This window comes from Onychomys torridus, chromosome 1 (assembly GCF_903995425.1).
Source record: "Onychomys torridus chromosome 1, mOncTor1.1, whole genome shotgun sequence".
In the NCBI taxonomy this organism is placed as follows: Eukaryota; Metazoa; Chordata; class Mammalia; order Rodentia; family Cricetidae; genus Onychomys; species Onychomys torridus.
In genome coordinates this window covers 11,313,891-11,326,200 of record NC_050443.1, presented here as the reverse complement: position 1 = coordinate 11,326,200, position 12,310 = coordinate 11,313,891, and the positions used below count along the sequence as shown (strand labels likewise).

General features: G+C 53.4%; 1 protein-coding gene across 1 annotated transcript; it reads left to right on the top strand.

Moving 5' to 3' along the window:
* Positions 1 to 2,903: 2,903 nt before the first annotated feature.
* Ceacam16 (CEA cell adhesion molecule 16, tectorial membrane component) lies at positions 2,904 to 11,636 on the top strand. Its single transcript, XM_036183042.1, has 6 exons — positions 2,904 to 3,093; positions 5,451 to 5,795; positions 6,238 to 6,513; positions 7,430 to 7,708; positions 9,896 to 10,222; positions 11,416 to 11,636. The coding sequence occupies exons 1-6, from the start codon at positions 3,057 to 3,059 to the stop codon at positions 11,424 to 11,426; spliced, it is 1,275 nt and encodes a 424-aa protein (XP_036038935.1). The 5' UTR covers positions 2,904 to 3,056; the 3' UTR covers positions 11,427 to 11,636.
* Positions 11,637 to 12,310: the final 674 nt, after the last annotated feature.

Here is a 12,310-nt window from a genome sequence, read left to right as displayed (position 1 = left end):
TGTTGTTCTGAGATGGGGTCTCAAGTAGCTCAGGCTGGCCTGGAACTCTCTAGACAGCTGAAGATAAATAACCTCACGCTTCCGAGCCTCCTGCCTCCATCTCCTGAGTGATGGGATGACAGGCATGTGCCGCCACACCTGGTTTATTCAGGGCTGGGGACTGAACCCAAGGCTTATCACTTACACTTTACCAACCCAGCCACATTCCCCAGCTGGTTCTACATTTGGCCTCATTGGTCCTTGCCAAGCACGGGGACTTATTGATCATTTCTCACTAACCTCTCCCAGCAGCGTTGAAAAGGTTGGCATACAGTAGGCGCACATTCAGTATTTGTGGAAAGAAGGAGCTCATGTTTTATGGAGCGCTTACTGTACACCAGGCAGGATTGTAAGCACCACACATTTGCATGCTTGTGTTCCAGGACCCACATGGGGTCAGGACTGCTGCCCCTCATTATTTGGAAGGGATACTGGCCCCAAGAGCCCCGAGAGACACTAAAATCCAGTTGCCCAAGGCTTTCCTATAAATGGCAGAGGGTTTAAAACATGCTCAGTCTGTGTGTGTCTCTAGTCACCTCTAGATCGTTGTTTTGCAAATGTTATGCAAATGATGGGCTGGAGCTATGGCTCACTGGTTAGGAGCACAGGCTGTTTTTCCACAGGACCTGGGTTCAATTCTCAGCACCCACAAGGCAACTGGCTTATTTCTAACTCCTGTTACAGGGCATCTGCTGCCCTCTTCTGGCCTCCACGGGCACTGTACAGACATACATGTAGACAAAAGACCTATGCACCTACGGTAGAATTTTAATTTAAAAAAAAGAGAGAAAGCCTTTAATCCCAGCACTTGGGAGGCAGAGGCATGCGGATCTCTGTGAGTTCTAGGCCAGCCTGCTCTACAGAGCAAGATCCAGGACAGGCTCCAAAGCTACACAGAGAAACCATGTTCTGAAAAACCAAAGGAAAAGAGAGAGAGAGAGAGAGAGAGAGAGGGAGAGAGAGAGAGAGAGAGAGGAGAAAAGCAAAAAGTCTGAGGAGATGGCTCAGTGATAAGGACACTTGCCACCTAGCCTGATGGATGGCCTGAGTTCAGTTCCTGGAGCCCACAGGATGGAGGGAGAGAACTGACTCCTTCTACAAGTTATCAGGAGCATCTCACACCCTCCCCTCAACAATAAATAAATAAAATGTGATAAAGACAAGAAAATAAGCTGGGCATAGTGGCCCACAACTTTAATCCCAGTACTCGGGATGCAGAGGCAGTCAGATTTCTATGAGTTCAAGGCCAGCCTGATCTACAGAGTGGTGTTCCAGGACAGGATAGCCAAGGCTACACAGAGAAACCCTGTCTCGAAAAATCAAAAACAACAGCAACAAAAGAAAAGAAAGGAAGGAAGGAAGGAAGGAAGGAAGGAAGGAAGGAAGGAAGGAAGGAAGGAAAGGAAAAAGACAAGAAAGTAGAATTAGAGCCAGATGTGGTGGTTTACATCTGTAATCCCAGCCCTCAGGGGCCTAAAGCAGGGGGCTCATGTGTTTAAAGCTTGTCTGAGCTACTGAATGAGCTCTGGACCGTCCTGAACCATACAGTGAGATCTTGTGCCATAAAAGAAAGAGGGACTCAGCTGTTAAGTGGGCAGACTGCTCTTGCAGAGGACCCCAGTTCAGTTCCCAGCACCCACATTGGAAGCCTCACAACGGGTAACTCCAGCGACTCCCATGCCTCTCTCTGCCCTTCACCTTCACGGGCAACTGCACTCACGTGCAGAGAGCCACACAGAGACACACACAACACGTCATATAATTAAGAAATAAAGCCTGGGGTGGAGGTGGCACGCGCCTTTAATCCCAGCACTCAGGAGGCAGAGGCAGGTGGGTCTCTGAATCAAGTCTAGCCTTGGTCTACAGAGTGAGTTCCAGGACAGCCAGGGATACTCAGAGAAACTCTGTCTGGAAAACAAAACAAAACAACAAACAAACAAACAAAAGGGAAGAAATACCAGCAAGGAGGCTAGGTGGGTAAAGGCACTTGCAGCCAAGTCTGACAACCTGAGATTGATTCCCGGTAACCACATGATAGGGACAGAAGTTGTCCTCTGGTCCCCGTGAATGTGATGGCACGTGCCACCTGCCTTCCATAATAATAATAAAACCAAAGGGGAAGGAAGGAGACACGGAGTGAGAAGAGAGAAAAGCAAAGGAGGGTCGGAGCTTGAGAGTAAAGCCCTCGCCAGGTATCCACGTGGCCCTGGGTTCCACTCCCAGCCCACAGCAACCATGCTTGGTGGCGAACACCTAGAATGCCAACACTCAGCAGGTAGAAGTGGGAAGATCAGGCCATCAAGGCCATCCTTGGCTACATAATAAATTCAAATCTAGCCTGAGCTACATGGAACCCTGTTTCAAACAAACAAACAAGTCTTTTTTCCCTCTTGATTTTTTTTTTTAGGACAGGGTCTCACTGTAGCCCATGCTGGTCTCTTCATCACTACAGCTGAGAATGACTTTGAACTCAGGAATTTCTCCTGCCTCTACCTCCCAAGCAAAGGAGAGTCTTAAAGACTCCCACCCCACAGAGTTGTGCCATCCATTGTGGTGACACTGTCCACTCCCTGGAGTCTTGAGGCTGGAGGAGCAGAAGTCTCTGTCCTGTGCCCCTCGCTGACCCCACTGGGCATCAGTGAGGCCATAGGCATGGTGGTCAAGAACTGCCCCAGAATCTTCTTGTGTGCCTCCCCTCCCTCTCGGCTGGTGACCTGGTTCTCCTCTTCGGTACCAAATCTGGGCCTTTGGCACAAAGTGGATTAGGCAGCTGCCCCAGGAGGCCTGGCCAGGTCATGGCCCTTGGCCGGTGCTTGCCACACCCATCCCAGTGCCCAAACAGGGCCCCAGATCTTCTGTGACTCGATCCCTCCAAATTCCGGTGATCCGCCCCGCTTCCAAATTGCCGACCGATCCCAGGTCCAGTGGCAGACCGAGCCAAGCCTCAACCAGGAAGGGCCTCTGAGACTGGAACGCCGTCACCACCAACCATCTCCGACATCAACCTGGGGTGAAAGATGCCACTGGCCTGGTGCAGCTGGCTCTTCCTCAGTGGTGAGCGAGAAGGGTCCCCCACTCCCTAGATCCTCAGCTTGCACCTCCAAGGGCTAAAGACAGAGAGAGGAACCCCTGCTGGGGGGAGGGAAGGTGTGAGCCAGATGTCCAGCATGCAACTTTGCTTCCCTCTGGGGCAGTTTGCTCTTGAGGGGAGGCCTGCAGGGCAGGCTAGAGACTGCCACTGAGAGATGTCAGTAGGGGGACTTTAGAGGGTCCCACAGCCTGAGCAAAGCAAGTTGGCTAGTGGCAGGGATTCCAAACTCCCCTTGGTTGGGCTTGGTTTAGGTGCTTTTGAGGTAAGGTCTCCTATAGCCCAGGTTGGCCTTAAACTTACTTTGTAGTTGAGGATGACCTTGAACTTCCAGTCCTTCTGCTTCCATCTCCCTAGTGTTGGGATTACAGGTATGTGCCTTCATGCCAGGTTTATGTGCTGGGGATTGAACCCAGGGCTCTCTGCTTGCTAAACAAACACTCTACAAACTGAACTGTACCCCCAGCACCCTTATGTTGTCTTTTGTTTTTGAGACAGGGTCTCACTGTTGCCCTGGCTAACCTGGAACTTGCTGTGTAGACCAGGCTGGCTTTGGACCCTCAGAGGTCTACCTTCCTCTGCCTCCTTGGTGCTGAGATTAAAAGTGTGTGTCACCAGGCCCAGGACACGTGAGGTCTTTTGGTTGTTGTTGTTGAGACAAGGTCTTCTCACTATATAGCCCAGGCTAGCCTCAAACTTGAGACAGTCCTCATGCCTCAGCTTCCTGAGTGTGACCACCATGCCTGGTTTTTGCTTCTCTACCCTCAGCCTCAGTTTACTCAGCTGTAAATGGGCCTAGCTGACAGGATCATTCTATCTAATGTCCTTAGAAGGAAGACCAATTAACATCTACTGTTTACCTACTTCAGATCTTTTCCACCTGTTAGCATCCATCTTGAGAGGGATGTTCACTCGTGGCCTGACTTCCTAGAGAGGAAAACCAGGCCTCGAAGAGGTGACTTTCTGGCCAGGGTCTCACAACACATAGTGACATTTGCCCTAAGCCCAGAACCTGTCACTACCAACCACTTTCTCCCAACCAGGAAGGGACTGGAAACCAGGCCAGGCCTGCAAGTGTGTGTCATGTGAGAAACATCAGGGCCACCATGTGAGCAAGCCAAGTACAGAAAAGAAGGAAGCAGCAAGGACCAGCCCTACTGGTTGGGACTTGTCTGTTTGCAGAAAAGGGGTGGAGGAGGCTGGGGGTGTGGCTGGGGGGGGAGCACTGGGTTTGATACCCAGCACAGCATAAACTGGGTGTGGTGATAAGTGCCCAGACACCCAGCACTCAGGAGGTGAAGGCAGAGAGATCAGAAGTTCAAGGCCATCCTCTGCTATATGTCGAGGATGGCATGGGACACCTGGGTGATGGAGGACAGACTATAGAAAAGAAGAAGGAGAGAGAAAGGGAGGCAGGGATCCCACAGATCTCGGCTGTCTCTGGGGAGGCCCTTGTGCACACAGAGGAAGTACCCCAGGCTCAGTAAAACACTTGGGCAGCCCCTGACATTAGCACAAGGTCACAGATGCAGCTGACTACATGAGCCCAGGGGCCTGTTCGAGGCTCACCCCAGGGCCTCTCATGGGGAGCCCCCTTGTCCCATTTCACTCTGCAGAGCACTGGCCATGCACTTGCTGGGTGCAAGATGCCAGGCTGGAGGGCATAGGGTGTAGAATTCTCCTTCATATCACCAACCTTGAGAAAATGGAGGTATGTGCAGAAAGAGGCCGCTCCATAGAGCTTTGCAGATAGACTCCATGAATGCTCGGGTGTTCAGAGCCTGGCCTGTTGGTACATCCCTGAATCCCAGCACTGAGGAGACTGAGGTGGGAAGATCAGGACTTCCAGACAAGCCTTCTCCATCACATAGGAAAGTTCAGACTCCACTCCCTGCTCAAAATTAGGTGACTGAGATGTTGAGGGCAGAGGGCTACAGGTGGGAGCTGGGGTCCGTAGCAGGATATTTGCCTAGAATCCCCCAGCGAGGGGCTGGGGTGTGGCTCAGTGGTAGAGCCCCTGCCTAGAATCCCCAGTGAGGGGCTGGGGTGTGGCTCAGCGGTAGAGCCCCTGCCTAGAATCCCCCAGTGAGGGGCTGGGGTGTGGCTCAGAGGTAGAACACCTGCCTAGAATCCCCCAGTGAGGAACATGGATGGGGCCCTGGGTTCTATCCCAGGGGGAGGTGTGGGCATGGGAGGCACAAATCTTGCTTGTATCTGACCTTGTTGACACTGGGGATGTCACCTCCAACCCAGTCAACTCCTGTCAAATGAGGTGACAAGCCAATCCTACCCAATCCAACCTGCCCCTTCTGTTCTTTCTCAGTGTGGATGCTGAACACCGGGGCTGAGATCTCCATCACCCCTGAGCCTGCCCAACCTGCAGAGGGGGACAATGTCACGCTGGTGGTCCATGGGCTTTCTGGGGAACTGCTTGCCTACAATTGGTATGCAGGGCCCACGCTCAGCCTGACCTTCCTGGTGGCCAGTTACATCGTCAGCACTGGTGACGAGACCCCTGGACCGGCCCACACAGGGCGGGAAGCTGTGCGCCCCGATGGCAGCCTTGCTATCCATGGTGCCCTGCCTGGACACACAGGCACCTATATCATACAGACCCTTAACAGGCAGTTTCAGACGGAGGTGGGCTACGGACACGTGCAGGTCTATGGTGAGCCAACCCTTGCAACACATCTGGGACTTCCCACCCTCTTCCTCACCCCTCCTTTGATGAACAGAAGCAAAATATATATCTACACACACACACACACACACACACACACACACACACACACACACACTCAATACATGTGGCGGTAAGAGGACAACTTTGGAGAGTCAGTTCTTTCCTCCCACCATGTGGGACCCAGGGATCTTTTGCCCACTGAGCCATCTTTCCAGCCTCTTTAAACAGGGTGTGTGTTGGGGGGGGGGTGCCTAAAATAACACTGAATTGCTCACCTTCTCCATTCTGGCTTCCAGGATGATATCTGTCTTCTAAAGCCACTCTTTGTCACTATGGCTGGGGTACAGAAGCACAGCCCGGCGCTGCTTCTTGCCCCGGGGACAGGAGGTGCCCTCCCCTCGCCCTCTGTCTCTCGCTCCCCCAATAGAGATCCTGGCACCTCCCACGGTCATGGCCAACGACACTGCGCTGGTGGAGCGCAGGGACACCCTTCGCCTCGTGTGCAGCAGCCCCAGCCCAGCTGAGGTCCGCTGGTTCTTCAACGGTGACGCTCTGCCTGTTGCTGTCCGCCTGGGCCTGTCCCCCGATGGCAGGATGCTGACCCGTCATGGCATCCGCAGGGAGGAGGCGGGCGCCTACCAGTGCGAGGTCTGGAACCCGGTCAGCGTCAGCCGCAGCGAGCCCCTGAACCTGACTGTCTACTGTGAGTCTTCCGAGGCACCCGGTATCGCATCTCAGAAATGGGGAGACTGAGGCCAAGCGGAGGAGTCCACAGTCACACAGCAAGCAGGCTGGGGAAGAAGCAAGGGTCCCTCTTAAAATACACCTGACCGGTTACTTCATGAAGTACAGATTATGGCTGATAATGTCAGGTCGATGTAGATGACACCACCAGCTGAAACAGTATCCTAGAACCAATTTATAGCGCCGGAGAGTCTAGATCAGTGGTTCTCAATTTGTGGGTCACAACCCCATTAGGGTCCAACAACCCTTTCACAGGGGCTGCCTAAGACCATCAGGAAACACAGATCTTCATTACGATTCATAACAGTAGCAAAATTACAGTTATGAAGTAGCAAAGAAAATAATTTTATGTTGGGGGTCACCACAACATGAGGATCTGTGTTAAAGTATCGCAGCCTTAGGAAGGTTGAGAACCACTGCTCTAGAATCTTAGACACACAGATTTCTAGGACCTGAGAAACCTGAAACATAGAACATAGATTGTTTTGTTCTGAGACAGGGTCTCTCCGTGTAGCCCAGGCTGTCCTGGAACTCACTGTAGCCCAGGCTGGCCTTGAACTCAGAGATTCACCTGCCTCTGCCTCCTGAGTACTGGGATTAAAAGCCACTGCCCGGATCCACACATTCCTTTTCACAAATGAAAAAAAAAACCCTGAGTTTTGAGTTCTTGGGGGAGGAGGGGAAGTGAGTCTCAAGATCACAGAGTGGGTTAGAGATCAAGATGTGATCAGGACAGTCTCCAGTTCTTTCTCCCTGTACTCAGCCCCGCCAGCCCCAGGGACCCAATCTGGTAGACAAGAAGACCCAGGTTGCATGCCTCTGTCCCCTCCCAGCCCACCCCTGTCTGTCCTGTGTCTCTCCCTCCTGCCCTACAGTTGGCCCTGAACGTGTGGCTATCCTCCAAGATTCCACCACCCGGACGGGCTGCACCATTAAAGTGGACTTCAACACCTCCCTTACCCTGTGGTGTGTGTCCCGATCCTGCCCTGAGCCCGAGTACGTGTGGGCCTTCAACGGGAAAGCCTTGAAGAATGGTCAGGATCACCTAAACATCAGCAGCATGACTGTGGCCCAGGAGGGCACATACACGTGTATTGCTAAGAACTCCAAGACCCTGCTGTCCGGCTCTGCCTCTGTGGTGGTCAAGCTGTCTGGTGAGTCAGCCCCAGCCTGATGACCAGCTGCTCTCTATAGAGGCCTGGCAGGCCTCTGCTGGGTCACCATTTTCCCAGAAGATAACTGGATTCCCAGCACTGGATTCATTGGCCGGTTGTGACAAGGTGGCAAACATATCAGATTGCCCCTCTCTTGTCTAGGTGCAAAACGAGGCAGGCAAAGCCTGTCAGGTAGAAAACAAACGGCGACTCATATCCTCTGCCTTGAGGTTAGACTGGGTGATAAGTGAGTCCCGTGTCTCCTTCTTGGGGGAGGGAGGGCGCAGAGTGGAACACCAGGGTCCATGCCCTTCCATGTAATTACCCCAGTTGGTAGAAAAGGCACTGGCGCTGAGAGTCCTGCCCAACCCAAGACACACAGACCTGAACCGCACACTCACGCATGCACCACAGCTGGGAAGCCATGGGTAGCTGTTGGCTAATGAAGGAACCCAACCAGAGGCACGGTCTTCACGCCTCTGTTCTATGTGTGTGGGAGGTGCTGGGGCTGGGCATTGAGGGACCCCACGGAACACTGCTCATGCCTCAAGGATGGTGACTTTGAACATCAAGTCCTCATTCCACAGCAGATATGCAGGTGTTCATCTGTACCCACAGTGTTTGAGATATGCAGGTATTCATCTGTACCCACAGTGTTTGAGAGGCAGGAGGATCAGGAGTTAGAGACCCTCATTTGAAGTCAGTCTGGGCTACATGAGACCTTGTCTCAAAAAAAAAAAAAAAAAAGCATTAATAATTCTACCTGGGTTTCTTCTCAAGTGTCCATTGTCCCTTGGGGACACTGGGAATTGTCCTGTCCCTCCTCCCTCCCTTCTTCCTCCACTAACAGGCTGGGTCTCATGCAAAGGGTGGGGATGGACCTCTCTTTCACGCAGAGCAAAGATGGCCGCCCCAAAGGTAAGTGTGCCTCCTGTCTTACCTGTGAGGGGCCTTGGCTGGAGACAGGGTGGACCAGATGACCTCGGGGCCAACGTGGGGGGTGTCCAAGGCCTGCAGGTATGTGCGGGTGTACCTGATGCAACATCCCCAAGATTGCTTCCTCCCAAACTGCCAGAAATCCTATGGCAGGTGCTGGGAGAGAGAGGGAGGACAGAGAGATGGCTATTACCCCACCCGGGGAAACAAGCTGATCTGATGGAGGAGGCATGGTCTTTCTCTGGTCTCAGAGGGATCAGGGAAGCAAGGGAGCTGCCAAAGAGAAGAGAATGCCTCACCTTCTTTGGGCTCCCAGGCAGTGATGGAGGAGACATAAAAACCCCTAGTCAAAGGGAGGAGGCACAGCCGGGAAGAATTTCCAGGTCATTAGGAGATATGATACTACTTTACTTTAAACTTCCTAGTCTGATGGGGGAGACACAGGTCCCACTTTGGGAATACTCCCAATCTGGTGGGGGAGTATGAGCCCCCCCACTTTCTATGGAAATTTTCTGATGCAATTCTGAGATGGTTATTCCCAACTCTGGGGGTCTCTAACTTGATTAGAATGTTCCAGTCTAATAACCCACAATGTCTTAGTCTGATGGAGGAGACAGAGGCTCCCACCTTGGAGGGATTCTTAAACCAATGGAATCATCTTCCTAGACTCTAGAATCCTGAACTTGCCTGAAAAAAACAATCTAGAATTTCCCGATCTGATGGAGGAGATACATCACACCTTGTGAGAATTTTTAATGTAGTACAGGATGCTCAGCTCCCCCTCTAGAGTCTTCCGATCTGATGGAGGAGTTGCATCCCCATATTCTTGGGTCTGCTGCTCTCACAGAAAATAACACGCTGTGGGAATAGAAGTCCCAGACATCCGATGGGGGAGACACAGCCACATTTTCTAGGATTTCTAACCCGATAGGGGAGGCATGGCCCCTAGAGTTTAGAAGCTTCCACTCTGATGGAGGAGACATGGCCAGACTCTCTAGGGTCTCCCAATTTCATAGGAGGGACAACCTGCAGCATCGCCCAAGGCTGAACTCTAGATAGGGGAGACGTGCCCCTGCCAAGCACCACTGAGAAAGAAAGTCTACGTGATCACCCAGGAAGTCACCTCCATCCTCTGTCTCACAGCACCTCATGGGGAGCACTGTCCCTGGAGGAGCTGGCCAAAGGAGGGGGAGGACCCCACTCTACTCCCAGGGCAGACCTGGCTGATAGTGGTGGTGGTTCTCTCTCCAGCCGCAGTTGTGGCCATGATGATTGTACCTGTTCCAACTAAACCAACGGAGGGCCAGGACGTGACCCTGACCGTCCAGGGCTACCCCAAGGACCTGCTAGTCTATGCCTGGTACCGTGGACCGGCCTCAGAGCCCAACCGACTGCTCAGCCAGCTGCCGTCGGGGAACTGGATCGCTGGCCCAGCGCACACGGGCCGGGAGGTGGGCTTCGCCAATTGCTCGCTGCTGGTGCAAAAGCTGAACCTCACGGATGCCGGACGCTACACTCTCAAGACCGTCACACTGCAGGGCAAGACCGACACATTGGAGGTGGAGCTACAGGTGGCCCGTGAGTGAGCGGCATGGGGGGAGGGGTGGAGACGCGGTCCCAAAGGTGGCCTCCTCCTCCCTCACAAGCCTGAGGGACACAGGCATGTGCCTCTCCTGTCTGACCTGAGTGTCCCCATGTGGTCCTTGCTTTTCCTCTCAAACGATGGGTAGAGGGGCCTCCTACAGACCCGAGGCCTCCTTGTTCAAATAAGGTATACACCAGTTGGAATAGGGGTGTCGTGTGAGGGTGGGCATCTTTTCTCCTCAGGTGAGTGGAAAACTAAGCCATGGGGATCCAGCCTCTTCCACCACACTGGGGAGTTGGGGTGAATGTAGGTATTTTCCTCCCCCATGAGACTTGGCGTGAGGGCAAGAAGTTTCCATCTTCAGACACTACAGCTCCCCCAACCTGAAATGTATGACGTGCACTAGGATGCAGGCTGCTAGGTGTGTCTCCTCCATCAGACAGGGTTCTCTGTTGGGAACGACCTCTCCCACATCGGGCTGGGGGCTCCCACAGTAGAGAACCTCTTTTATCAGACTCAAAGATGTCTCCTCCATCAGACCTGGGACTCCCAGAGTCAGGGACCATGTCTCCTCCATCAGACTGGGAGTTCCCAGAATCAAAGGCCATATTTTCTCCATCAGAGTTAGGGACTGTGTCTCCTCCATCAGACTGGGAGCTCCCAGAGTCAGGGACCATGTCTCCTCCATCAGACTGGGAGTTCCCAGAGTCAGAGACCATGCCTCCTCCATCAGAGACAGGGACATTGTCTCTTCCATCAGACTCGGAGCTGCCAGCCAGCTCTCGCAAAGGTCATGTCTCCTCCATCATACTAGGAATTCCCAGAGATCTCCAAGTCCGTGCCCCTAGGGCAGGTGCTCTGGACAGGTACTCCCAGATGGAGAATAACAGTCTGTGGTCTTGCCGGTTGCAGCAGACTAGACACTCAGACATCAAGTTCCTGAGCCAGGACCAGTGGCTGTCTGGGTTCGCTCAGGCTCATCCCGAACCCGGGAATTCCTTTGCAGCCTCCTTTGTCACAGTCCAGCTGGAGGACCTGTCTACCTTCCTGCACCACCAGACCCCAGACCATGGCCCAGGCTGAGCGGGACCGGTGGGGTCCGCGGGAGGCGCGGTGGGCGGGGCAGTGGGAGGGTCCTCCTGCTGACTGACAACCTCCTTGTCCCCGCCCCGGTCCTTCATCACAGCCCTGGAGTAGCCACCGCCGCCGCCGCAGCCGCCACAGCGCAGGCCGCAGAGACCTGGGGAGGAACGCGCTCTGGCAGCATCTTCCCGCATCCACCCCTGAGCCCAGGACCGCTCGCCTGCAGCACGGATGCAGGCCGCAGTCCCGCCATCCTGTCTCCATCTAGATTTAGCGCCGAGCTGTGGGAGAGCTGCCCAGTCCATAAACGTCCGGATGATCGCACATGGTTGTCCGCCTCTCCTTCCACCGCCACTAGCCGGGTCAAGTGCAGCTACCGCCCCTTGCTTTGGTTCCCACCCCCGAGCATGCCCAAGATGGGAGCATGTGCACCTAGGGATATTTGGCCCATGCGCCCTCTGTTCCAGGGCAGGGCCTGGTGCTTTTGCACAGTCTGCAGGTCACATGGAGGGGTGTCCTGCTCCCCAGGAGGGACAAGGACCAGACTTCTCTGGGTACAAAAAGTCAAAAAGTGTGGAGTAGGGGAAGACCCTCTTCGCTGGGTAACTCCTGCCCTCACCCTTGCCCTAAGACAGGCCTGCTTCCCTCAGAGAACAGTATTTCTCAAGCGGCTATCCTGTACCTTCTAGACTTCAGCCACATCAAGAACACAATGATCATGGTGGTGCATGCTCGTAATGCCAGCAGAGCTGGAGGCAGGAGGATCAGGAGTTCAGGGAACAGGCTAGTCTATGCAACGAGACCATATCTCAAAATTCAAAAAAAAAAGGATAGAGTGATTAAAAAAAAAAAAAGAGGGCTGATATTTTAGGAGTTGGTTACATGGATATAGAATTATTTGTCTCACGTATTTTAAAAATTCTCAGAAGCACACTGCTGAGTGGAATCCCGACACAGTCCTCAGCGACAGAACTTTCTACTTTCCTGCTTCATCTTAC

Bases quoted from the DNA above. Each gene is read 5' to 3' on its own strand.
- Ceacam16 (XM_036183042.1), top strand. From the start codon at position 3,057: ATGCCACTGGCCTGGTGCAGCTGGCTCTTCCTCAGTG. The intron at 5,796-6,237 runs GTGAGCCAACCC...CTCCCCCAATAG, and splicing joins CGGACACGTGCAGGTCTATG to AGATCCTGGCACCTCCCACG. The intron at 6,514-7,429 runs GTGAGTCTTCCG...CCTGCCCTACAG, and splicing joins CCTGAACCTGACTGTCTACT to TTGGCCCTGAACGTGTGGCT.